Source organism: Schistocerca nitens, chromosome 4, assembly GCF_023898315.1.
Source record: "Schistocerca nitens isolate TAMUIC-IGC-003100 chromosome 4, iqSchNite1.1, whole genome shotgun sequence".
Lineage (NCBI taxonomy): Eukaryota > Metazoa > Arthropoda > Insecta > Orthoptera > Acrididae > Schistocerca > Schistocerca nitens.
This window is the reverse complement of record NC_064617.1, coordinates 692,819,431-692,846,985: the sequence shown is the minus strand read 5'-3', so window position 1 is coordinate 692,846,985 and position 27,555 is coordinate 692,819,431. Positions and strand designations below refer to the sequence as shown.

The 27,555-nt window shown below is 38.9% G+C and overlaps 1 protein-coding gene across 1 annotated transcript in view; it reads right to left on the bottom strand.

The window, feature by feature from the left end:
* Positions 1–414: 414 nt before the first annotated feature.
* LOC126251928 (uridine diphosphate glucose pyrophosphatase NUDT14-like) overlaps positions 415–27,555 on the bottom strand; it is a 95,317-nt gene continuing 68,176 nt past the window's right edge. The window contains exons 4-6 of the mRNA XM_049952679.1: positions 15,020–15,227; positions 11,018–11,094; positions 415–1,445 (exon numbers count right to left, since the gene is read on the bottom strand). Coding sequence (XP_049808636.1) covers positions 1,273–1,445; positions 11,018–11,094; positions 15,020–15,227 — 458 coding nt within the window. The 3' untranslated portion in view covers positions 415–1,272. The remainder of the gene's footprint in view (positions 1,446–11,017; positions 11,095–15,019; positions 15,228–27,555) is intronic.

The window sequence follows — 27,555 nt, the reverse complement described above, 5'->3', positions numbered from 1 at the left end:
TACTGCTCAGGGTAATCAAACTCTGTATTGATTTTATTTGTCTTATATCACACTGTACATCCATAGTGTACAGTCCAAGCCTGTAAAAATAAAGTCTTTTGTTGGGAACTGCATTTTCGTGTTTTGTTTCTGCTGTAAAATTTCTTCTTCACTTAGGTCAAATTTCTTTGAATACAACACTGATCTGTCATTACACGTGTGTGTGTGTGTGTGTGTGTGTGTGTGTGTGTGGAGGGGGGGGGGGGGGCACGCACGTGCAGGTGTGCGAACATGTTCAGTGAATGCCTTCTACTATATCTGAAGGTCTCTTATCATACTACACATTAACATTAAAGCAGGGCAAAAGATCCGGTAATGAAAACAGCATTACAGTGACTGTGTACAAAGCACTTACACTAAGATTAATTTTCCATATTTTATAAAAAAAGATTTTATTTCATTTATAAACTGCTGCAGGAACTGCATATGCCATAATGAAAATACAATAATAGTAATCAGACAGTACAAAATTTACTTAAAAAATTGAACATAATTGTTTCTACTTAGAGCTGTCAAATAATTAGACTTAAAGGAATATTAAGGGAAAAAAAAGACAAAGAATGAACAGCAGAAGCATTACAGACAGTTTTTTTCTGCTTGCAATGAACACTCAAGTAATGAAATATGAGCAGTATATCCTATATCGCAAATATCATTTTACTATTTTGAAATATGCTGTGATCATTACTAATTATTATGAGACAAAAATATTGTTTAAATGCAAGTAATATAATAGCTTTAGCAGTGATGACACAAAACAAATGAAAGGACAAAGTAAAAAAGGAATGATTTAATTTAATTAGAAGTTTTCACAAATTCAGTGGCTAATCAGCAGTTTTTTCCAGAGTTCTTTTTCTACAATGTAGATCCTGAAAACAAGATGTTTAGTATAATCTCTTTCATGCCACTTTTGCCAAAACAATGAATATCTCAGTAGTTTAATGAGTTTACTGTTTACTTGCTTCCTTATAGAAAACTACAGAAATGAAGACTGCATCTAATGTGGAACAATGTTGCATTCTGCTATCAGTAATCAACTATTTTATCTGCTTAATAGATTTATAACCAGGCACAGTTTGCCTTTCACATTTTTCAGCAGAAATGTTGCACTGTCATAAAAAAAATCAAATCCAATACTTGTACAAATCAGGACTTTTATTCATTTCACGGCATTTGAAAGGTTATACTCGACCTATTATTCACTCAAGGTAAAAAACACCTCATTGATAAATGTTATACTGCATCTTTTTTATGTGATGCAGGCAAGCGGTTATGAAGATACCATGTTACTGCAAACAAAAAACCACCAGGACTTCTGACATCTCCACTGGCCAAATACTGCTTTACTTCATCCACCGTCATTTCAATAACTTCAATGAATTCACCTTCTTCTATAATTCCACCACCTATATTAAAATTGTATCATGATAAATACTGTACTATTTACAGCTTCACAAAATTTTTGCACATAAAACAAACAGAATACTACTGTAAAAATAACATGGCTAAGTACAGACATATCATAATAATTAATAAAATAATCAGCAAAGTTCTGTTTCAGCTTTGCAGTTCTCTCTCTTTGACTTCTCTCACTTATTTTATCTAACTCCCCCACAATTTATAACTCCCTTGCATCATTAAACTAAAAAAAGTAGGTCAGTTTTCTTATCTTATTCTTTTCTGTTAACTATCTCAAGGATTTGTCATTCCTCGCCAACTCCTTCCAGACTTACACTAATGGATTTTAGCTATGGGCAGCTTCTCAGTATATTTCACAGGGGACATCTATGCCTAATATCCACTCACAGGATTGTACTAAACAACCCACTACCCTAATCTATATGTTCATAAATATTAACAGAGTGATAAAATGTGTGACAATAAAAAAGGCATGGAAAAAAATATGCTTAAGTGCATAAGTAGAAGACAGGACATATATTATACATTTGAATGTAAACAGCTTAAATACTGATGCTACAAACAAAAAAAGACTCCAAAGTTGATGAAATGGAAATTATTCTGTCAGTATGTGCAAATATTAGAGTTATTTGTCAAAATGAGGACCGGTTTACTATGGACACTACTAAAATTTTGAGCAAAATTGAAAGTTTCAAGATAGCAAACAGCTTTTGCAGAAGAAACGTGTCACAAGGAAGTTCACGTGTACTTCTCCACAGTGATACAAATTACGAAACAAAAAATAATTTTAACTTTTTAAATGAAGAATGTGTATTTGAGAGCTATGGTGTAGAATTAACTGGACATAAATGTTTTAGTAATTTTGATACACAACCACAGAACCCAATGAATATCAGAATAAAAAATCTAATACCAACTGATTTTGACATTGATATCATAAGTGAAAGTACACTGCTTTGTAAAACTTAAGGACGAGATAAAGTACCATAACATATTAACTATTTGGTGGAAATGAAAGAAAGTGTAAGAGATGCTGCTGGAGGTCTCCTTGGAGTGCATAGAAAGCTGTAAATCGTATGGCATGTCAGTGAGACTACAGTGCGAAAAATCGTTGGCTCCACAAAACAATGCAGTTGAAGAAACAGGGAAAAGACAGTGTATGTGTCAATCAGCAAGAGGTTAAGGTGCACTGCATTACAACATGGCTAGGAGACAACATTTGAATCATCTCAAATGGTGAAGACATCAGGAAACTGGAAAGAGGATGAATGTAGCCCAGGGGATTGGTATTTCAAAAACCACTGTTTCAAGTGCGTGGGGAGCAGACCGAAATATAGCCGCCACTGCCCAAAGGAGAGGAGGTGGTCAACCACGGTCAACTACAACAGCAGATGACTGCTTCATGGTGCAACAGGCAAGAAGGGGAATTGCAATCACATTTAACAAGCACACAGTCTCAAATTCCACAGTAACATAGTGACTACATGGGGGCAACCTCTCTGCCTGATGACCAGTATGTTGTGTTCTGTGGACACCGGCACCTTGGCAACACCATTTGTGATGGAGCCAAGAGCAGTGAGACTCGACCATGTGCTCTTCTCAAAAGACAGCAGATTGTCTGGGTAGCGATTCTGGATGTACCCTAATATGGTAAGAGGTGGGATCACACAATGCAGCCACAAACATTGTCAAGCATGTTGCACTCACTGGTCAACATTATTCACTTTACTCTTTCCACATTAGTGTCTTTTCAAGGATGCATTCAGCCCGACTTAATTTTTATGGATGACGATGTGTGACTGCATCAAACAGTGCAGGTGGAGGAGCTCTTGGAATGAGAGGCTATTTGGCAAATGGACTGGCCTAGCCACTTCCCCAACTTAAATCCCATCGAGCACATGTGAGATATGTTGGGGAGATATATTGCAGCATGTCCACATGCACCAATGACTATTCAGCAGTTGTCAACCATTCTGTTGGAGGAATGGAATGCCCTACAACAGAACTCCTACCAATCTTGTTGCCAGCATCAGAGCTTGTAGCAGAGCATGCATTGTTGTCCACGGTGATCACACATCTTATTATGATGCATATCCTGCTGTCTGGGAAGGCCATGGGACCATCATAAATGTAATTATTGTCTTTGAATAAAAGTATCATTTCTATTCATCTCATTGTGTATTTTCTTCAGTTACTGCTATACTATATGTAGCAGTTCTTTCAATGTATGGTTCAAGTGCCATCAAGTTACATTACTTGGCAGTGACATTGCACGCAAAAGTTACTTTTCTCCTTAAATTTTGCACACTAGTGTAGTTATGCTTCGAGGGTCACTGATGTAGAAAAGAAAAAAGTATGGTTTCAAATTGAATTTCTTTGAATCAACAAGAGAAAATGCCCAAGACCAACTGTATCAATAATCTTTTAACTAGTTTTGAATGCCCTATTTTCAGATGTGTATAGATTTAGGTATCTGAGGTCATTTTGCATTGTCTACTGAACTGCTGTATACTGGCAGGAACATTTCACATATTAAAAACCCACACATACGAAGAAACTGCAGCGAAAAGATTTGTTCATGCTTAGTAATAAGTTAAAATGGATAGAATGGACTTTCAATCACTGTATCTCAAGTATCACATATTTTGACAAATTCCTCAAGAGTTTTCTAGGTATTTTCATTGAAACATTTCCGCTTAGTATTTGGGACAATAATTAAAATGTAATAGACTTACTGATTTCCTTGAGAATGTCTCTATAAAAAGGTTAAAAACCATTCAAAAGCCAAGAATGCACAAATTTTTTTTTCATTTAAGACAACAAATTTCAGATATTAATTTTTTTTTAAGTTAAAACATGTCCACAAGAAGTCCAGTGGATAAAACTCAGCACATTATAAATGTCTGTCATCACTAAAATGTTGAAAAACACACAGCAACTTGGCCAAAATGCCAAGTCTGTTGTTGTTGTTGTTGTTGTGGTCTTCAGTCCTGAGACTGGTTTCATGCAGCTCTCCATGCTACTCTATCCTGTGCAAGCTTCTTCATCTCCCAGTACCTACTGCAACCTACATCCTTCTGAATCTGTTTAGTGTATTCATCTCTTGGTCTCCCTCTACGATTTTTACCCTCCACGCTGCCCTCCAATACTAAATTGGTGATCCTTCGATGTCTCAGAACATGTCCTACCAACCGATCCCTTCTTCTAGTCAAGTTGCGCCACAAGCTCCTCTTTTCCCCAATTCTATTCAATACCTCCTCATTAGTTATGTGATCCACCCATCTAATCTTCAGCATTCTTCTGTAGCACCACATTTCGAAAGCTTCTATCCTCTTCTTGTCCAAACTATTTATCATCCATGTTTCACTTCCATACATGGCTACACTCCATACAAATACTTTCAGAAACGACTTCCTGACATTTAAATCAATACTCGATGTTAACAAATTTCTCTTCTTCAGAAATGCTTCCCTTGCCGTTGCCAGTCTACATTTTATATCCTCTCTACTTCAACCATCATCAGTTATTTTGCTCCCCAAATAGCAGAACTCCTTTACTACTTTAAGTGTCTCATTTCCTGAACTAATTCCCTCAGCATCACCCGACTTAATTCGACTTTATTCCATCATCCTCGTTTTGCTTTTGTTGATGTTCATCTTATACCCTCCTTTCAAGACACTGTCCATTCTGTTCAACTGCTCTTCCAAGTCGTTTGCTGTCTCTGACAGAATTACAATGTCATCGGCGAACCTCAAAGTTTTTATTTCTTCTCCATGGATTTTAATACCTACTCTGAATTTTCCTTTTGTTTCCTTTACTGCTTGCTCAATATACAGATTGAATAGCATCGGGGAGAGGCTATAACCCTGTCTCACTCCCTTCCCAACCACTACTTCCCTTTCATGCCCCTCGATTCTTATAACTGCCACCTGCTTTCTGTACAAATTGTAAATAGCCTTTCGCTCCCTGTATTATACCCCTGCCACCTTTAGAATTTGAAAGAGAGTATTCCAGTCAACATTGTCAAAAGCTTTCTGCAAGTCTACAAATGCTAGAAACGTAGGTTTGCCTTTCCTTAATCTTTCTTCTAAGATAAGTCATAGGGTCAGTATTGCCTCACATGTTCCAACATTTCTAAGGAATCCAAACTGACCTTCCCCGAGGTCGACTTCTATCAGTTTTTCCATTTGTCTGTAAAGAGTTCACGTTAGTATTTTAAAGCTGTGACTTATTAAACTGATAGTTCGGTAATTTTCACATCTGTCAACACCTGCTTTCTTTGGGATTGGAATTATATTCTTCTTGAAGTCTGAGGGTATTTCGCCTGTCTTATACATCTTGCTCACCAGATGGTAGAGTTTTATCAGGACTGGCTCTCCCAAGGCTGTCATTAGTTCTAATGGAATGTTGTCTACTCCGGGGGCCTGTTTCGACTCAGGTCTTTCAGTGCTCTGTCAAACTCTTCACACAGTGTCATATCTTCCATTTCATCTTCATCTACATCCTCTTCCATTTCCATAATATTGTCCTCAAGTATATCACTCTTGTATAGACCCTCCATATACTCCTTCCACCTTTCTGATTTCCCTTCTTTGCTTAGAACTGGGTTTCCATCGAAGCTCTTGATATTCATGCAAGTGGTTCTCTTTTCTCCAAAGGTTTCTTTAATTTTCCTGTAGGCAGTATCTATCTTACCCCTAGAGATATGCTCCTGTACATCCTTACATTTGTAATCTAGCCATCCCTGCTTAGCCATTTTGCACTTCCTATCGATCTCATTTTTGAGACGTTTGTATTCCTTTATGCCTGCTTCATTTACTGCATTTTTGTATTTTCTCCTTTCATCAGTTAATTCAATATCTCTTCTGTTACCCAAGGATTTCTATTAGCCTTCGTATTTTTACCTACTTGATCCTCTGCTGCCTTCAATATTTCATCTCTCTAAGCTACCTATTCTTCTTCTACTGTATTTCTTTCCCCCATTCCTGTCAATTGTTCCCTTATGCTCTCCCTAAAACTCTGTACAACCTCTGGTTCTTTCAGTTTATCCAGGTCCCATCTCCTTAAATTCCCACCTTTTTGCAGTTTCTGCAGTTTTAATCTACAGTTCATAACCAATAGATTGTGGTCAGAGTCCACATCTGCCCCTGGAAATGTTTTGCAATTTAAAACCTGGTTCCTGAATCTCTGTCTTACCATTATATAATCTAGCTGATACCTTCTAGTATCTCCAGGGTTCTTCCATGTATACAACCTTTTTTCATGATTCTTGAACCAAGTGTTAGCTATGATTAAGTTATGCTCTGTGCAAAATTCTACCAGGCACCTTCCTCTTTCATTTCTTAGCCCCAATCCATATTCACCTATGTTTCCTTCTCTCCCTTTTCCTACTATCGAATTCCAGTCACCCATGACTATTAAATTTTCATCTCCCTTCACTACCTGAATAATTTCTTTTATCCCATCATACATTTCATCAATTTATTCGCCTTCTGCAGAGCTAGTTGGCATAAACTTGTACTACTGTAGTAGGTGTGGGCTTCATGTCTATCTTGGCCACAATAATGCGTTCACTATGCTGTTTGTAGTAGGTTACCCGCACTCCTATTTGTTTATTCATTATTAAACCTACTCTTGCGTTACCCCTATTTGATTTTGTATTTATAATCCTGTATTCACCTGACCAAAAGTCTTGTTCCTCCTGCCACCAAACTTCACTAATTCTTACTATATCTAACTTTAACCTATCCATTTCCCTTTTCAAATTTTCTAACCTACTTGCCCAATTAAGGGATCTGACATTCCACGCTCCGATCTGTAGAACGCCAGTTTTCTTTCTCCTAATAACGACGTCCTCTTGAGTAGTCCCCGCCCGGAGATCCGAATGGGGGACTATTTTATCTCCGGAATATTTTACCCAAGAGGACGCCATCATCATTTAATCATACAGTGATGCTGCATGCCCTCGGGAAAAATTACGGCCGTAGTTTCCCCTTGCTTCCAGCCGTTCGGAGTACCAGAACAGCAAGGCCATTTTGGTTAGTGTTACAAGGCCAGATCAGTCAATCATCCAGACTGTTGCCCCTGCAACTACTGAAAAGGCTGCTGCCCCTCTTCAGGTACCAAACATTTGTCTGGCCTCTCAACAGATACCCCTCCGTTGTGGTTGCACCTATGGTACGGCTATCTGTATCGCTGAGGCACGCAAGCCTTCCTGCCAATGGCAAGGTCCATGGTTCATGGTTCATGGGGGTAGGTAATATTTGATATTTGCTGGTAAATCAAACACATACAACAAAATAGGACTTTCTGTTGTATGTGAATGATTTACCAGTAAATATCAATTCCCCAATAGTTTTACTTGTTTGTGTGTTAGTTGCAAATCAGAATGCAGAAAAAAAAAATCCTGATTTATTAATCAATATTCTCAGTAGGTTCAGCTAAATGGGTTGAATCTGAACATATCTAAAACTCACATGATGCATACAATACAGGTTTTCACAACCAGTTTTGCAGCCTTGATGATTTTTGTTATATGAGGGACAGTCAAATGCAAACCACACACCTGCCACAACTGGACCATGGAATGGTTTCATTCAAAAGTAATTGCCACATGCCTTAAGACATTTATCCCACTGGGAGATAAAATGATCAGTTCTTGTTCTGTAGAACACGGTTGGCTGCTGATAGTTACATAACTGCACCCACTCTTGCCCTTCTTCATCCAATTGAAACACATGTCCATGCATGTCTTTCTTCATGTTGCCAAAGATTTCAAAACCACACGGTGAAAGATAAGAGTTGTACGGAGAATGTTGCAGTGTTTTCCAACCAGGGGAATGGGCATCAACATGCAACAGGATGATTCTATCTGACAGTATTCTGACAGCCAAAGAGCAAATGGTGAAGCCAACAGTGAGAACATCCCACATCTTCCCCACCAAATAAATCTGAACCTGCTCGCACAAGTTCTGGTAAGGTCATGATGACCTCGTCCTTTGACAGTAGAGGGCCTTTGCTCATCAAGTTCCTCAAGTGTGGAACCACAATCAGTGTGCAGCACTATAAAGACACTTTGCTAAAACTGTGATGTGCCATAAAGTCTGAACGCCCAGGATTACTGTTGGAGAGAATCATCCTGTTGCATGATAATGCCCCACCACCACACTGCCAATGGGACAAAGGTTACACTTCAGTGATTTGGTTGGGAAATACTGCAACATCCCCCTTACAGCTCAGATCTTTCACCGTGTGATTTTTCACAGCTTTGGCAACCAGCAGAAAGTTGTGTGGGCATTGGTTTCAGTTAGACGAGGAACTGAAAGAATGGGTGGATCATCTCATCTCCCAGTGGGATAAATATCTTAATGTGTGTGGTGACTACTTTTGAATGGAACCATTCCATGGATCCAATGTGGTGGGTGTTAGGTTTTCCATTAACTGCCTCTTGCATGGATATTACGTCTCTAAGGCATGTTTCTGTGTCTAACATTTTGTCTCCTAATGCTGGAGACATCATCAGATGCTCTAAAAGCTCATATAGTATTTTCAGACTGAAACAACCTCAAAAGCCTTCACTGTTTACATATATCCACTTAACAGTCAAGGATGTGATTACATCAGATTGCTTCTAAGATCACAGAATCAACACTGTTTGCTATATTTAGCAGTAACGCCAACAACTTGTCTAATTTCAATCCTCCTGCTTTTCTGTTAAAGTTGTTGAGTACTGAAATTAACAAGTTGTAGGCCTTAGTGCTAAACATTGCAAACAGTGCTGAATCTGTGATCTTGGGAAGCAGCCTTATTACACCACAAGCTGACTGTTGCAAGGATACATACAAGTAGTTCAGTTTTCTGATCTCGTTTGAGTTTGAAACAAATGTCTGAATCCATAAAGTCTCTAAGAATGTCTCCAGCATTAGGAGACAATATCCAAGGCATAGAAACATTCCTTAGACCATGACCTAATGCCCATATAACAAAAATCATCAAGGATTTCACAATGAGTTCAGAACCAAACAGTCTGAATGTTGCTAGAAAGATTCCAGACTGGAATTTTCACTCTGCAGGAGGGTGTGTGCTAATATAAAACTCCTTGGCAGATTACAATCGTGTGCTGGGCTGAGACTCCAACTTGCCATCTTTGTCCTACACGGGCAAGTGCTCTACCAAAAGTTTTAATCAGCCAGGAAGCTTCATATCAGGGCACACTCCACTACATAGTGAAAATTTCATTCTGGAAATGTCCCCCAGGCTGTGACTCACAATACCCTTTCTTTCGGAAGTGCTAGTCCTGCTAATTTTGTGGGAGAGCTTCTGTGAAGTTTGGAAGGTAGGAGATAAGGTAATGGCAGAAGTCAGGCTGTGAGGACAGGTCATGAGCCTTACTTGGGTAGCTCAGTTGGTAGAGCACTTGCTTATGAAAGGAAAAGGTCCTGAGTTTGAGTCTTGGTTCAGCTCACAGCTATCATCTGCCAGGAAGTTCAAAATTAAGATTATTCACAAGAACCAATATATAAAAGAAACTGAATCTCAATTCTTAGTAAAGAATTTATATAAATATCTGAGACTTAGGAAACACTGAGAACTTAGGAAACAAAATAAGCAGCTTTGTATTTCCAGTGAAAATATTATCAGCTTAAAACTGACATGAACACGGACACAGACACGTGAGAAGTAACACACAGAAGTTATTTTGAATCTATTACTACATACAGTATTATTTTTTGGGGAAACTCGGCTAACATAGAGTAGATACTAAAGATATAGAGAAAATTATTCACAATACATGCACCGTATATCAGAAAGAAGCATGTTACCCATTATGTAAAAACATACAGTTACGTATCAACTCTCCTCAGAATATAGATTTATGAACTTATCATCATTCTGTACACCTGACTGGAATGATTTAAGAAATATAATTTTGTTTGCATATAAGACACATGAAATAAAGGAGACTAAGTTTCCCACTCACCAACTCAAACCACACGGACAAGACGCTCACTATATGGGAATCAAAATTTATAATAAATTATAAAAAATTATGATAAATCAAAAGGGAACAAGCTAATGCAGATGAAGTTAACAGCACTGAAGAGGAAGCTACATCTGACATTGATTCTAGCAGTTCATACAAATCTCATTTTAGTGTTCTATTATTATTTATTACTGTAAATATTATTGTAACTATAATGTAAATTTCTGACATGTAACTAAACAGATTGCAAATGTATACCATGAGATGAATAAACCACAATTCATAATTGCTTTGAAACTAGATGAAAAATAGACTTTCCTGGTTTATTCAGAAATGTTTATCAAACACATTTACTTTGATGTCTCTCACAAGTGTGTATCTGTGTAATTCACATGTTGCAAATATAAAATTAAAAATCTTTTGAGATATAAGAAGCTCACAGGAAAAACAGTGCAGATAAGTGATGAACAAAGACGATGTACTTATTTCTAAGATAAGAAATACATTACAATACACTGAAGACTGTTGAAAAGTTTATAACAAGACAATGAAGCATTTCATAATTTAAAATCTCACCTGGGCCTTTCCGCATGTCATCAGTAACCTCAGCATAGAAAAGTGTTTGTCTGTCTCCAGTAACACCTATCCCAGATCTATAATATAAACAAAATATGCATTAATGTAAGCAGTTAAGAATTATAAAAAAATAAAATGGGCGCATGCCCCCCCCCCTCCCCCCCCCCCCCACACATACACACAAGTTTAAAGCTTGTAAGAAAATGGAGACTTGCACTTAAATATCTAAAATTAATCATTATTTGTATATGTACATCACTTGACAATCTGGAATGTGTCATGAATATTATACTTCAAAGGAAACTGTATTATTTCTAGAGATTGTTTTTGATTACTTGGTGCTGAATAATAATAATAATAATAATAATTACTATTAGAAAATTAGTTTGTGTTGGGGCACAAATGTTAATTTTGTTGCTGAATCACAAAATACATCTGATGTAAGTAACCACATCTTAACTACACTACTGACTGTTCAAAATATTTGAATGAGCTGTCATACAATCAAGGGATTTTTTTAAAGCTGAAGCTGCCTTATTCCCACAACTTCAACAATCCAGAAATTAGCAACATGTGTCAAATTAAAGATCCTAGTAATTCAAATGTGTTAAAGTACATGTTGAGGCAAGAATCTTGGATTGAGGTGTTCAATGATGATATATGCAAACAAAAATATTTGATGACAATGTCAGTCATTATTTTGACTTTCCAGTCCCCTCAAAAAACTGCAAATTGAAAGCATAAGAAGAACAATTAATAAAGAATGGATTACAAAGGGGATAATCATCTCCCATGCAATGAAAAGAAAATTATACGCAGAAAGCAAAGAAAACAATTATTCCAATTTTAATATGTACTGTATTTTAAAACTTACAAAAAGATCCTTAGTCAAGTCATAAGCAAGGCAAAGAAAAATCCAAATTAGCAAGTACAAGAAAAGAGAGAGAGAGAGAGAGAGAGAGAGAGAGAGAGAGAGAGAGAGAGAAATACTCTAGCACCATAAATAATGCAATATGGATTGTCAATGGTACCTTTGGAACAAAAATGTTAGAAGCAAAGGAGATAGTGACACTTTTAATTTATGTTTTCAAACATTGAAGTTAAGCTCTCATCTCAAATCACTTAACCATCACTCTCTATTCCCACTGAGCTTACAAGTTGAAACATATCACTTTTCCTAACACCAGTGACAGCAAAAGGGGTACTGTGAATAATCAGAGAAAATAAGAACTCGTCTTCATCTAGGCTTGATACTATGTCTGATGTCTTAATAAAAAGACTGCTGTAGCATTAAAAAGCCTCTTTGTGATGTAATTAACAGTTCACTAATCACAGGATGTTTCCCAGTCATATTCAAAACTGCAAAAGTAATTCCACTGTATAAAAAAGGAGACACAAATGATTCCAACAATAATATACAATCTCTGCTCGTCTTGACAAGTCAAAGATACTGGGAAAGGTGGTGTACAACCATGTAACAGTGTTCCATGATACTAATATCCTGCTCACACATCAGTTTGGGTTTTGCAGAAACAAGTCCAGCAACAAAGTGCTTTTTTTCATTTACAGATCACTTCCTTAGTGCTTTTAATAATAAACATCATATTTTTGATCCGATCATTGCTCAGACTAAGGCCTTGAATAAGTCAGTGACTCATTGCTGCTACAAAAAATGGATTCATTTGGTATTAGAGATACTTGCAATCAGTGGTTTCAGTTTAATTTCACAAACAGAAGACAGTTGGTTGAAAATTCTAATAAAGTAGCTACTAAAGTTCTGTCCGATGAAACTGTGATGAGGTATGGTATCCCTCATGGCTGCTCAGTTCTAGGGGGCCTCCTTTTTATTTATCAGTGATCTTCCTCTGAAACTGCCTGAAGCCTTACCTGGAGGGGCCTCATTTCCTCGTTTTTATTTATCAATGATCTACCTCTGAATATGACTGAAGCCTTACCTATACTGTCTGCAGATAATACAAACCTCTTTTTAAAATCCGTCGATTCAAATATGGAGAGATGAATTAACTGACTCCATTAAGAAACTAATTTCCTGGTTTACAATAACAGACTATTATTAAATAAAAGCAAAACTACTTATATGCTACTCAGTGGCTCCAAAAATCATCCTACCTGTATGGATCTCATACTGGTAAATGATGAAACAACAGAAGGCAAGGAAATAAAATATCTTGGTGTATGGACAGCCAATAACTTATAATGGAAGGTTGAGCAGTCAGTGCTATGCTTTTTGAAGCCATCACTACATTAAAGACAGTTTATTTTGCAATAGTACATTCAAGTATTTCTTGTGGCATTCCATTATAATGCACATTGTGTGGTAAGTGGTAAATGTTCAGCCTAGTCAACATTATTTAGATGCTTGTGAAATAATACAGGAAATGTAAAACTGGGTCAACAGTCTTCTCATTAAAGACTGCTATGGTATTTTGTCTGATAGTCTCAGCCAAGGTCCAAGAAATCAGTGTTCTTCTAACATGTCTTCCACAGGTAATCAGGACAAGGATGCTCATACAATAGTTTGTAGGGTGGACCTATATCTGTGGGTATGGTGTATTTTTAATAAAAATAGTGACTTGTAAGTAGCCATAAAAAGTTCCAGTTTTGAGCCTGCTAAAAACTTGCATAATACCAACTTTTAATTCATTTTCTTGAAAGAAAAACAACTGACTGTACTATTATTTTTTCCTTTCCCAAAGAGCTAGATTGGGGGCACGGGCCCTCCTTGTCCCCCCAGGTATGGCTTTATCAGGGATAAGGAACCATTTAGGTGAAACCTGAAAATTTACAATAAAGTCGGTGGTGCAAGCCCCTGACCAGATAATTGGCCTGACTGCACGCAGAGTGAATCCTTTCTTCACTGTGGCAGCAGGAAGGAGAAGGTAGCAGGCCTATTCCCCTAGCAGCCTTTTACTCCCAAGAACGATTCTCGATGCTCATTTGACTGCAGGCCGAGTGCTTGTGGAAATGTTCTGGAGGGCATGGAACGAGAAAAAAATTCCCCACCCCTATCAAGGATTGGACACGGGTCCTCAAAGGCCGGAGTTGAGTGCTCGACCCACTAGAATACAATATCCGCAGCTTTCACCTATGGAGAGTGAACAGGTATTGTGGTAGTATTGTACAGGTATTGTGTAATGAACAGGTATTTTGAAATGTTATGGTCCTTTAATAAATAATGCATGGGTTGTCATCAGTGATGACTGTATGACAAAACAGAAGAAAATTTATGTAAGTTGCAGTAATGCTATTTAAAGAGGAAGGAACTGTTTTGTTTCATGTGTACCATTCAAATCAAGTTTTCACAGTTACTGTCATTATCAAGTCTTGTGTATGAAGAGAACAAGAAGATATGCAAAAAGCTGATACAAAGCTATAACTCTTCGAGTAAAATTTGCAGTTAGGGAGTTAGTTAGCTATTTATGTTCTATGGATCATAATTGTGACTTCTCACTATGACGTGAAATGACTTCATTTTACAATTAGAGTACACTTTCTCAGTGGAAAATATAGCAACATGCTGACTGGTTACACAACTTATTAAGATTTTTTCTTTTTTTGTGTGCTTACATTGATTTATACTTGCTATGTTCAAACCCTCTCTTAAACACACACACACACACACACACACTACTACTACTACTACTACTACTACTACTACACACACGTTCAGAAATGTGTCTTCCACGTCTACACAGACACTGGAACTTAGTCCTTGAGAAACAGGTAGTTTATATTGAACTACTGTCATGAGGTACTATGAAATAAATATGGAGGCAAGAATAAAACGAAAAAATGAGAAAATAATGTGTGTATTATTAATTAAATGAACTTTGTATTTAACAAATTTGATGAGCCTGATTTAGAATGGTAAAAGTAATGCTATGAGTAAATCAGATCTTGGGTAACATAAGCAGTAAAATATCAGAACCTTGAGGATGAATGAAAATATATGAAGTGACTATATGTTATTGTCTTGCATACCTGTGAGTACTGATCTTGTGGAGAACTGAAAGTGGTACTTCATAGCCACATTCCTCTAGTAATTCATCTTTTGCAATCTCTTCTAGGCTTTTTTGCTTGTCCACAATGCCAGCACAGAGTTCAATTGTAAAGCCCTTTTCTACAGGATACTTATCGGTATCAACTGGGCTGTTTACATCAGAATCCGCAATATCATCAAAGTAAACAGCTAAAAACAGTTCACAAAGTTATCATGATATATAAACAAATAAATGAGCATACAACATATCTAACTCACACACAATTTTTTGTACATCCAGTCATAGATAAGAAAATTTAGGGATGTGGAACAAGTTAGTTTTTACATTAACTAAAGGAATTCTTTCTAGATTAATATATTAGCAGAACAACAGCTAATTTGTATGCGTGTACAAAACAGCAATGTGTAATTGAATTCTTGCAGAAACTGCCACAGAAGTTGTGCTGATTGAAATCCATCAATGTTTGCTAAGAGTGTATGGAGATGATACAACATACAATGAGCAATGTGAGGCGATGGATACAGCATTTTCAAGGTGGTGGGAAGGGTGTACGACAAGCCATGGTCTGGTAGGCCCTGCACAACTGTCTTCCCTTGCAATGAAGAGCTTCTTGATCAACTCATCCATCCATGCTGATTGACGGATAACAACCAGAGAATTGTGTGCAAAGCTGAATATCAGCTGTAATGCCTTGGAAACAGTGTTGGAACATCTTGGTTATCGCAAAGTCTATGTGAGATGGATGCCATAGATGCTCACAGAACAAAAAACTCATCAAATGGAAATTTGTTGGGACTTGCTGGACCAATATGAAGCTGAAGGTGACAATTTTCTAAATAGCATTGTCCCCGGATATGAGACATGGTGTCACCACTACGAGCTGGAGACCAAAAGACTGTCCATGGAATGGTGACATGCAAATTCTCTGTCAAAGAAGAAATTCAAGACAGTGTGCACAGTCTTCTGGGATAGCCACGGTGTGGTTCTTTTGGATGTCCTGGAGCCTGGAGAAACTGTCAATTCATCATACTACAAGACAACACTGGCTAAGCTGAAAGCCCGAAATTCCAGGGTACGGCCAGAGAAAAAGACTAAGTTTCACCTGTAACATGACAACACAAGGCCCCACACCAGTTTTGTGACCACACAACTCACTGCAAAATTCGGTTGGACTGCCTTACAACATCCACTGTACAGTCGCAATTTAGCACCTCCAGACCTCTGAAAGATGGACTATGTGGTGAACATTTTCAAGAACTAGATGCTGTTGTCAAAGCTGTTAGGAAGTGGTTAGCCTCAGCTGGTTCTGATTTTTACAAGCGCAGCATGCAGGCTCTGATTCATTGTTGGCAAAAGTCATAAATAATGATGGTGACTAAGTGGAAAAATGACAGTCTGTAACTGAATGCTCTATTTAGCTGTGCTGTTGTGATTTGTGTACCTCCTGTAGTTTCCATGAATAAGAATAGGAGGTATTACCTTCGGAACAACCCTCATGTTATCGGAATACTATCAGCCTCTCCATACACTATAAAAGTTAAAACTTCTTTAATATCAACATCAGCGTTAACTGAAATTTACATCCCCTTGTTCAAATTTTCAAGTTTATTGAGAGACTTAAGGTATGGCTATACTCATGCAAGAGGAATGCCTTTAATACTGTAATGTTTTAGTTTGTCTAGTATGATTTTAAGGTATCCAGAGGTCATGGCAACGTCACTGGAAATGCCAACAGGGTAATTTTTCTCGTTTAGTTCTTTTTTTGATACTCCCTTATGAAAGCCAAACTGAGCTGTTGTTAAATGGTTATTATCAGAAAAGTAATTCAGAATCATGTTATGACCTTCTCAAAAAATGGTAAGGAGGTGGATGGGACTAGAATTAGAGGTAATTTGTTTCTCTTCAGTTTATAAATGAGTGGTACTAGTGCATATTTCAGTCTTGCAGGAAATACAGTTTACTCATTGACTAATTATAAATGTAACTCAAGAAAGTATTATCAAGTACACTCTAGATTTCAGTGCTTGGTTTGAAATTCCTTTGTAGTAATCATATAAGTTGCTGGTTTTCAGTGACATAAAGGGACATCTAATAATTACATGTGGGGTTGTTTTTTTATCTCCTTCGCCCCGCTTGGTGAGATGTAGTGGGGTTACCCCCCGCCCCACTACACATGAGGTTTACCCAATAATCTTATCTATATTAACATATAAGGACAAGTTGTTGTTTAATGTTGTTACCAAAAATATCGACAAGTTCTTGATTGAATTACTTCAGATTTTTACCCATTACTCTAATAAATGTTTAGGCAGACATAAGCTGCATGTTTTCTAATATGTCTGGTATATAAATGTATACATAATATATAAAGGGGAAAGGTTTCGAGACATTCATAACCAATTTACTTCAAATTTTACACAATACTCTAATGAAAACTTTACGAACAAAAAGTCAGAAGTTGAAAATATTTTTAATAATCATTTTCTAAATGTTGTGGATATAGTAGGATCCAGGTGTTCATTAGAAGATGCTAGGCTGTTAATGGAAGAGGCCATATCTATGCAATTTGATACAATTGAAATCTCACCCACTTCTCCCTCTGAAATTAGGAAAATAATAAACTTGCTTAAAAGCAAAAACTCACATGGAATTGATGGCATTTCCAGCAAAATACTAAAAGCTCGTTCTCAACAGATAAGTAAGATTCTCAGCCACCTGTGTAATAGCTCTCTGGAACAGGGCATTTTCCCTGATAGACTGAAATATGCTATTGTTATACCTTTGCATAAAAAGGGGGATAGATCTGATGTCAACAATTACCGTCCAATCTCCCTTCTAACAGCTTTATCCAAAATTTTTGAGAAAGTAATGTATTCAAGAGTAGCTTCACACATCTGTAAAAATGAAGTACTAACAAAATGTCAGTTTGGTTTCCAGAAAGGTTTTTCAACAGAAAATGCCATATATGCTTTCACCAGTCAAATTTTGAATGATCTGAATAACTGAACACCACCCATTGGGATTTTTTGTGATCTCTCAAAGGCTTTTTATTGTGTAAATCATGAAATTCTGCTAGACAAGCTCAAGTATTGTGGCATGAGTGGGACAGTGCACAAATGGTTTAATTCGTACCTAACTGGAAGAGTGCAGAAAGTAGAAATAAGTAGTTCTCGTAACATGCAAAGATCAGCACATTCCTCAAACTGGGGAACTATCAAGAATGGGGTTCCACAAGGGTCAGTCTTGGGTCCTTTGTTGTTCTTATTATATATTAATGACTTGCCATTCTATATTCATGAAGAGGCAAAGTTAGTTCTCTTTGCTGATGATACAAGTATAGTAATCACACCTGACAAACAAGAATTAACTGATGAAATTGTCAATACTGTCTTTCAGAAAATTACTAAGTGGTTCCTTGTAAATGGACTCTCACTGAATTTTGATAAGACACAGTACATACAGTTCCGTACAGTGAATGGTATGACGCCATTAATAAATATAGACCTCAATCAGAAGCATATAGCTAAGGTAGAATATTGCAAATTTTTAGGTGTGTCCATTGATGAGAGATTAAATTGGAAGAAACACATTGATGATCTGCTGAAATGTTTGAGTTCAGCTACTTATGCACTAAGGGTCATTGCAAATTTTGGTGATAAACATCTTAGTAAATTAGCTTACTACGCCTATTTTCACTCGTTGCTTTCATATGGCATCATATTTTGGGGTAATTCATCACTGAGGAATAAAGTATTTATTGCACAAAAGCGTGTAGTCAGAATAATAGCTGGAGTCCACCCAAGATCATCCTGCAGACATTTATTTAAGGATCTAGGGATATTCACAGTAGCTTCTCAGTATATATACTCTCTTATGAAATTTGTTATTAACAACCAAACCCAATTCAAAAGTAATAGCAGTGTGCATAACTACAATACTAGGAGAAAGGATGATCTTCACTATTCAAGATTAAATCTAACTTTGGCACAGAAAGGGGTGAATTATACTGGCACTAAAGTCTTTGGTCACTTACCAAATAGTATCAAAAGTCTTAACCTAACCTAACCTATGACAGATAACCAACAAGTATTTAAGAAGAAATTAAAAGAATTTCTGAATGACAACTCCTTCTACTCCATAGAGGAATTTTTAGATATAAATTAAGAAAAAAAAAAATATTAAAAAATTAAAAAAAATAAATAAAAATAAAAATAAAAAATAAAGAAAAACAAAAAAACACAATAAAATAAAGTTGTTATATTAACTTAAGTATGTTGTTAAATTAACCTAATTATGTCATGTATTGGAAAATTCGACTCGTTCCACATCATTACGAAATATCGTATTCATGATCCATGGAACTAGTATTAATCTAATCTAATCTAAACAGACATAGGTTGCATATTTTTTAAATATATATGGTGTGTAACATTGCTAACAAAAATCTCGAAAAGTTTCTGACCTATTTTTTTCAGATTTTTACAAATTATTCAAGAAAATGTTTGGATGAACATGGACTACACATGTTTCAATATATGTTGTATATAAATATCTATATGTACAAATATAATAGAGGGAAACATTCCACGTGGGAAAAATATATCTAAAAACAAAGATGATGTGACTTACCGAACGAAAGTGCTGGCAGGTCGATAGACACACAAACAAACGCAAACATACACACGAAATTCAAGCTTTCGCAACAAACTGTTGCTTCATCAGGAAAGAGGGAAAGACGAAAGGATGTTGGTTTTAAGGGAGAGGGTAAGGAGTCATTCCAATCCCGGGAGCGGAAAGACTTACCTTGGGGCGAAGAAAGGACAGGTATACACTCGCGCACACACACACACATATCCATCCGCACATACACAGACACAACTGCTTTGTTTATATCTATATGTACACTAATATATAAAGAAAAGTTGTTGTTTATCTTTGTTACAAAAAACCTTGAAAAGTTTTTGACCAATTTATTACAAATTTTTACACAATACTATAATAAACATTTGGACAGATGGATATTTGTTTAAATATATACAGTATACAAACACTTCTAAATTAAGACAAATTGTAGTTTAATGCTTTTACCAAAAATCTCAAATAATTCTTGACAGATTTACTTCACATTTTTACATGATATTTTAACAAATGTTCAGACCAACTACATATAATTGTAATGAGAGAGAGAGAGAGAGAGAGAGAGAGAGAGAGAGAGAATCATGCTGGAAAATGGATCCAATGTCCTGATCTTGTTGTATGGCTGTTTGTGCTGGCTGGTGGTGTAGCTGGTGTGAATGCTGGTGCTGGTGCAAGTGTTGCAGTAGATGGGTGCCATGGTACAACAGTAGGTTCTCCTTGGAATACATATACAGGCTTCACTTGGTCCAACAAAATGGTACAGGGCTTGTTGTCAACAAGGACACTGATGGTTCTTTTGCCTCTGTTGATTACGCAGTGAAGGCCTGAGTACAGATGATTCATTGCTGGTTTCACTCCATCTGCCCATAGCATGACATGTATGCATGATTGCAACTCATGGTGCACATAGGTGGATGAACTGCCATAGCTTGATGCTTGATGAGGTCAGATTTGAACAATTCATTCCCTGAGGCAAAAAACAAAATCTGCATGGTTGATATCATCTATGTGGACTGCCTGTGAATCAGTACATTCATCCAGTAGTCACAGTGTTTCTCCATAAACCAGTTCAGCTGGCAAAGAGTCCAGGGCCAATTAATACATGCTTGACAGACCAATGGTACTGCTATTGTCCAGTTTGAATTATGACATACAAGCATGGCCATTAGAGAACAGTGCCCACATTCTACCTTCTAAATACTGACCAGGTGATAATTTGTTTATGGTGTATAGTGCCACAGAATTTGTTAAGCTGTGCAAGTCTGTGGTCCATCATAATGTGCAGAGAGCGGCAGAAACGTGCTATCCAAGTGGATACGAAGGCAGAAGCTAAAATCTCTGCTGAAATGTTACCGACCAGTGCTGCTTCTGGCCATCTGTTGAAGCAATTGTTAACTATCAATATGTAGCATTGGCCACTGAAGGGAGGCAAATGGCCTGCTACATCAATCTGGATGTGAGCAGTCATGTCCAGAAAGCCACCTTAGGTGTATACATGTGGTGGTGAGCTTTGCTGCATTGACACCCGACGCACATTTGTGCCCATTCCTGGCAGTCTTTATGGATGCCCGGCCACAGAAAATAGCTGGAGACTAGGCGAGATGTTGGTTGGACTCCAGGGTGGCACAGATTTGTGAGCTGTCTTCAAAATAAGTAAGGTAAAAAAGCATACAGTTTATCACAGGACATGTCACAATATCAGCTACAGGAACTGTAACTAAGTGGAGGTCTAATGATAAAGATGAATCCTTGAGCAGACTGTGTAGTTCTTGGCCAGTCGCTTGCGCTTCTGCAAGTTGACTGAAGTCAATCAACTGTGACTGTGAGGTGCTGTTACCATAGGAAAAGTAGTCAGTTACAATGTTTTTGACCCCAGAAATGTGCCTCACATATGTCCAGAACTGTGCTACAGTAGACCAGCTGATTGTGCTGTTGATGTGAACAACTGATGTTCTTTTGATGAAAGGCGTACGTCAGTAGCTTGTGGTCAGTATAAATGGTGAACACACTGGCTTCATGTTGAGGTCTGAAGTATTTAGTGGCCTCAGAGATTGCTAGAAGCTCTCCATCTTTGGCACTCCATTCTTGTTGTAACAGTGACCATTTATGTGAGAAGAGAAAGCTAGTAGCTATGTATCATCACAATGTTGTTATAGTGTCACACCAATTTCTGCCTGGCTTGCATTGACCACTAATGCCAAGGGAAGATTTGGGCAGGTAATGCAGCATCTGTTATGCTCTGTTGGCCACCTCAGAAGTGGAGATCATACTATCTGAGCACGAGACAGTTGAATTGAATTGCCTATACTCTTTGGGACATGTGGCAGATGTTGGCAGTAAAAATTAAGAACACTGAGGAACATATGCAATTCTTTAAAAGTGCTTGGTCATGGGAGTTGTGAGACAACAGGTAACGGTATTGAACCTGACAACGAGATTTTATGGCCCAGTAAGTTGATCTCTGTCTGACAAAAAATGCACTTAGTGGTGTTCATGACTACCCTTTACGGCTGTAACTGTTGAAACATCTCTGTCAGATGCTGCTGATGCTGTTCTGGCAAGGCTGAGAAAATAAGAATTTTGGCCAGGTATGCAAAACAATATGAGGCTCTTTGTAACACAGAGTCTATAAACCTTTACCATGGTTTGTGCTGCATTAAGAAGGCCACATGTTATGGAATGACTCTCAAATGGGCCAAATGGAGTGATTATATGGCCGTCTTTGGTATGTCTGCCTTGGCTACAGGAATCTGAGTGTTTGCCTTGGCACAGTCTCGGAAGCTGAAAAGGGTGGCACCAATCAACGCATACTTATAATCTTGTAGCAAGGGTATAGGGTAAAGACCTGGCAGAGTTCTGGCACTGAGAGCTCAATAATTTCCACATGCACTGGACTTGCTAGGTTCCAAATGAAGTGCGAAAAACCACGACTATTTGACTGTCACATAAAACCTTCATGCAACATGCCACCAAACTGTTTTTGCTATGGCCAGATGGTCTGGGGCCAAACATCCAGGTCGAAGGATATGGGTGGAGCATTGGCAGTTTTAATTTAGTGTGTGATGTCATGACATACCTCTTTCAGCACTCCATGTAGTCACGTCACATTAAGGCTGGGAACTTCTGCAGTAAGTCTGCAACAAGTTGCTTTTGGATTGTATGTGCCTGGCCATGTGCATGGCTGTGTTCCTTTGAAAACCTGATGTCAATAAGCCACTGATGCCATCCAGGTGTCATGTGTTCACCACATTTGGCAGTGGTTGGTAATATGCCAGGAAATCTCCTCTCCGGAGGACACCACCTTGACGAAGCACTGTCTGTGTGGGTGGAGAGGCTTGCGCATCTGCATGAGGCTGAGGGCTATGCCGAAGGTAGAGGACCTACTGCCAAAAAGGCCTTAGCTGACGGATCAGACTAAGAGCGTCCCACAATATCGTGTCTTCCTTATCTACTCCTTGTCCTTACTTAATTCCCTTCCTCAGCCCAAGGTGTAATGCGGTCTGTGCCGAGGGGTGCATGGCACGTGGGAAGATGTGTCGCAAATGGAGTCTCAGGGATACCAGGCAACCTCCCTGAGAAAGTAGCCTTACACCACGTGTGGTTCCTGTGGTGTGGACTGTGTAGATCCCCAAATCTCGTGGGACCAAGATGGACACAACAGAAGAAAATAAATTACAACAAACTGAGGAGCATACTGAGACCTCAGACACCCAAACATCAGGGTCATGACAGATGACATGCACTCCCACTACTGAATCAGGGGCTAGACCTGAGCAAGAAGTGTGAACAGTGACTGAGAAGTTGGATCAAATCAAGGTTAAAGCCTTGTCTGGGGCCCAGAGGAGGAAACTTATCAGGGAACAGAAACAAAAGGAAGGAAAAGAATGGCTTCCCTAACACAAGTGGAGGGAATTAAAAGGGCTTGAGCTCAAGACTCCCAAGAAAAAACTGTCTCAGGTTGAAGGGGATACACAGACTCCCACAACATCGAAGACAGGTAACAAGTGGATAAGAGAGGAATCTGACTCCCTCCTCTCAGGATAAACGAGCCCAGAAAAAGCCAAGGCAAGAAATAGGGAAACAGTCCTATAGTAATGCAGTCTTGATTTTAAAGATGGCAGTTATCCATGAAGGCTATCCACTGGTAGGCACCAATTCACAGCAGGAGGAGCTTGTATAGATGGCACTCTTTGAAAAAATTGGAGGGGGGGGGGGGGACACGACAATGGATGATGGTCCAGGACCCAATTTCAGGAGTGTCTATCTAGATTGAGGTGCTCTCATTTTTGTCTGTGGGAGTGCATACGGTGGAATGGTTCAAGGACAAGGTTCCCATGATATCCCTGTGGGAGGATGCGAAGCTGCTGGTCAAGACGACAGCTGAGCTGCTTAAGACCACAAAGGTATCAATATGGGTACCAAAGATCCTTAAGGATGTCTCTCCAAAGACTGTGTTTGAGAAAATAGGGGTCCAGAAACCAAAATTCTCGACAGAGAATTGAGAGTAATCAGCCAGAAGGCTGTACTGGAAGGACGAACTCTGGTGGTAGAGGTCAGAGAGAAGTCCCTGAAGGCGATGCGAGAGCAGGACCTGAAATTGTTTTGTCAGTGTTCTTGCAGGTTGTCATCAAGGTAATCAAACACCTCAATGGCAGTGATAGCAGCAAGACGGAGACTGAAGGTGCTGCAGATTAATCTGCAGCACAGTGAAGGGGCCACTGCAGCCTTTAGCCATTGCCTGGGGAGACAGGAAGTTCACGTGGCTCTGATACAAGAACCTTATTTATATAAAGAGGGCATATGGGGCCTCGGTGGTACTGGAGGTAAGCTGATTTATGCTAAAAATCTAAGAAACTCCAGAACATGCATCTATGTGAGAAATGGAATTTCTTTCATGCCAAGGAGAGAACTTGGAGGTTCTGAATAGGGGTGATGAACCTACATTCAGGAATAGCAGAAGGGAGGAAGTAATTGATATAACCTTCGGTTCCATGATGATGGGCTGCTATGTCAAACAATGGCATGTAGCATTAGAGCCATCCTCATCAGACCACATGTATATTAAATTCAAGGTTGAGTTGGGAATCAGATAGACCATGGCCTATAGGAATCCCAGGAAAACAGACTGAGAGACATATAGGAGGGACCTTGACTTAGGCTTATTGGAAATTAAAACCTCAAAAAGGAATCCAGCAGAGTTTGAGGAACTAGCAGATGCTGTCACATCTGCCATAGTGACATGGTACGAGGCCACCAGGACAACTGCGCAACCACCAAGAAGTGCACAAATAGGAGCATGCCTTGGTGGAACAATAACCTGGAAATGCAAAGAAAACAGGTACAAAGACTGTTTAACGTTATGAGATGTAAAGAGCAATTGCCAAAATATCGTGAGGCCTGTGTCAACTACAACCTAGCAATTATACAAGCAAAGGAGGCATCCTGGAATGCATTCTGTGAGAAAGTGGAGGGCACGGCTGCTCCAGCCACACTTCACAAAATCCTCACTAGAGTACCAATTAATCCAGGAGGTATGTTGAGGAAGGAGGATGGGAATATACAAAGACAGCACATGAGATGCTGGAACTGCTCCTCAAAACTCACTTTCCTCAATACGCTCTGGCATATAACATAGACCAGAATCCCATACCTGAGAGAGAATGGATCTCAGGCATTCGAAGAGAGGACTGGGAATCAGCCAAGGGGTCTGTCAACTTCAACAAAATCCAATGGACGGTGGGAACATCCCAACCGTTCAAGTCACCTGGCCCAGATGAATTCTTTCCAGCTCTCCTGCAACAGGCAGGAGAGAATCTTGTAAAGAGTCCTATGCAGGTTCTTCTGGGTTGGCCTAGCAGCTCGAATCATTCGCAATACCTGGAGGTCAGTGAAGGTTGTCTTTATTCTAAAGCCAGGGAGATTTGATCATACCAAGGCCAAGGATATGAGACCAATCAGTCTGTCCTCCTCCATACCACATTACAAAAACTGGTTAATGTAGATGTTGGGGAGAGGAGGCTAACTAGGGCTCACTAGGGCTCCTCCACAAACCAATATGCATATCAACCAGGTAAATCAAGTGAGACAGCTCTCCATCAGCTCGTTGGGAGGGTGGAGAAAGCACTTCACTTTCAAGAAATCGACCTCTGCATCTACCTGGACATCAAGGGAGCCTTAAGTAACACAACCTTTGATTCCATGGTTAGGGCAGCAGAGGTGCATGACCTAGGGACCACTATATGTAGGTGGACTAGGGCCATGCTTAGTGGAAGGAAGGTAAAGGCCACCACGATGACTGAAAAGATGGCAATTAACACCACTAGAGGTTGTTCACAAGGAGGAGTTTTGTCCCCTTTATTGTAGATTCTAGTGGTGAACGGACTCACTGAGAATCTAAATTCCAGATAATGCTTTCGAGAAGGATATGCAGATGATCTTGGCATAGTAATACTTGGAAAATTTACTGACACAGTGAGGAATATGGCACAAGGTGAATTGGACATTGTACAAGAATGGTGCATTAAACAAGATCTAAGGGTTAATCCTAAGAAGACTGTTGTGGTAGCATTCACGAAGAAGCATATCCAATACTCAAGTTGGAATCTAAAGCCCCCGATGAAACTCTAACTGTGAAGGGGATAGTGAAATACCTAAGGGTAATCTTACATGAGAAACTAACATGGACCACTCACATTAAGAGCATTTGCTCCAAGGCGAAAGGTACTCTAGTGAGTACTAGAAGAGCTTGTGGCAAAAAACTGAGCCCTAAGCCCAAGAGGTATGCACTGGATATACAAAATTGTGGTTAGACCTAAGATCTCCTACGGGGCCGCAGTGTAGTGGAAGAAGGTAGAACAGCAGGTTACAACTAAAACGCTTGCTAAGGTACAGAGACTGGCCTGCTTAGCCATAACAGGCAGAATTAGCAGCACATCAACCTCTGGGATGGAAGCTATGCTGGACATGCCTCCACTACACCTTTGGCTCAAGATGGAGGCCGCAGCTGGTGCATACTGTTAAAAGCTGGATCTCATTGGGATATCCAGAATCACACACTAAAATAGTGAGTCAGGTAAAATAGGACTGGTTGTGGAAATGCTGGCTGACTACATAATAACTCCCAACTGCTTCAACTAGCCTTACAATATAATAATTGGAAACATGGAGCAATGGGAAAAACTGATCAACACTGTACAGGGGACACTGTCTGGTTCACTGATGGGTTGAAACCAGCCCAAGACATGGGGACCAGGATGTACAGGATTCAGACTGGAGGGCATCATCTCCCTAGGAAAACTGGCCTCGGTATTCCAAGCTGAAATTACTGCAATCAGGGTGTGTGTGGAGGAGAATATGCATAGGCGCTACAAAGACGGTAGCATCTACATCTATTCAGACACCCAGGCAGCCTTGAAATCAATCACAGCTCCTGAAACAAGATCTACAATTGTTGCGGAATGTCACAGGGCTCTGGTGGAGCTAGGAGAAAGCAATAGGGTAAACCTAGTGTGGGTCCCTGGCCATTCAGGGACCGGTGGCAATGAACAAGCAGACAGATTGGGGGAAAGACTCCATTCATCAGACCAGAACCTGACCTGACAATCACCAAGGCTGTGATCAAACTAGAATTATGATACTGACTCAGAAGACAGTGCGCAGAATACTGGACTAAGGTATATAAACAAAAACATGGAAAGGTAATGATGCCAAAGCCATGTTTTAAAAGAAACTCTGTAATCCTGGGCTTGAACAGGAAACAGATTAAACTCATGGTTGGACTGATGACCGGCCATGGGAATTTCAAAAAACACCTACATACAATAGGTATAATGGAAGAAGACCCTAAATGTAGGATCTGTGACAACAGTGAAGAAACTG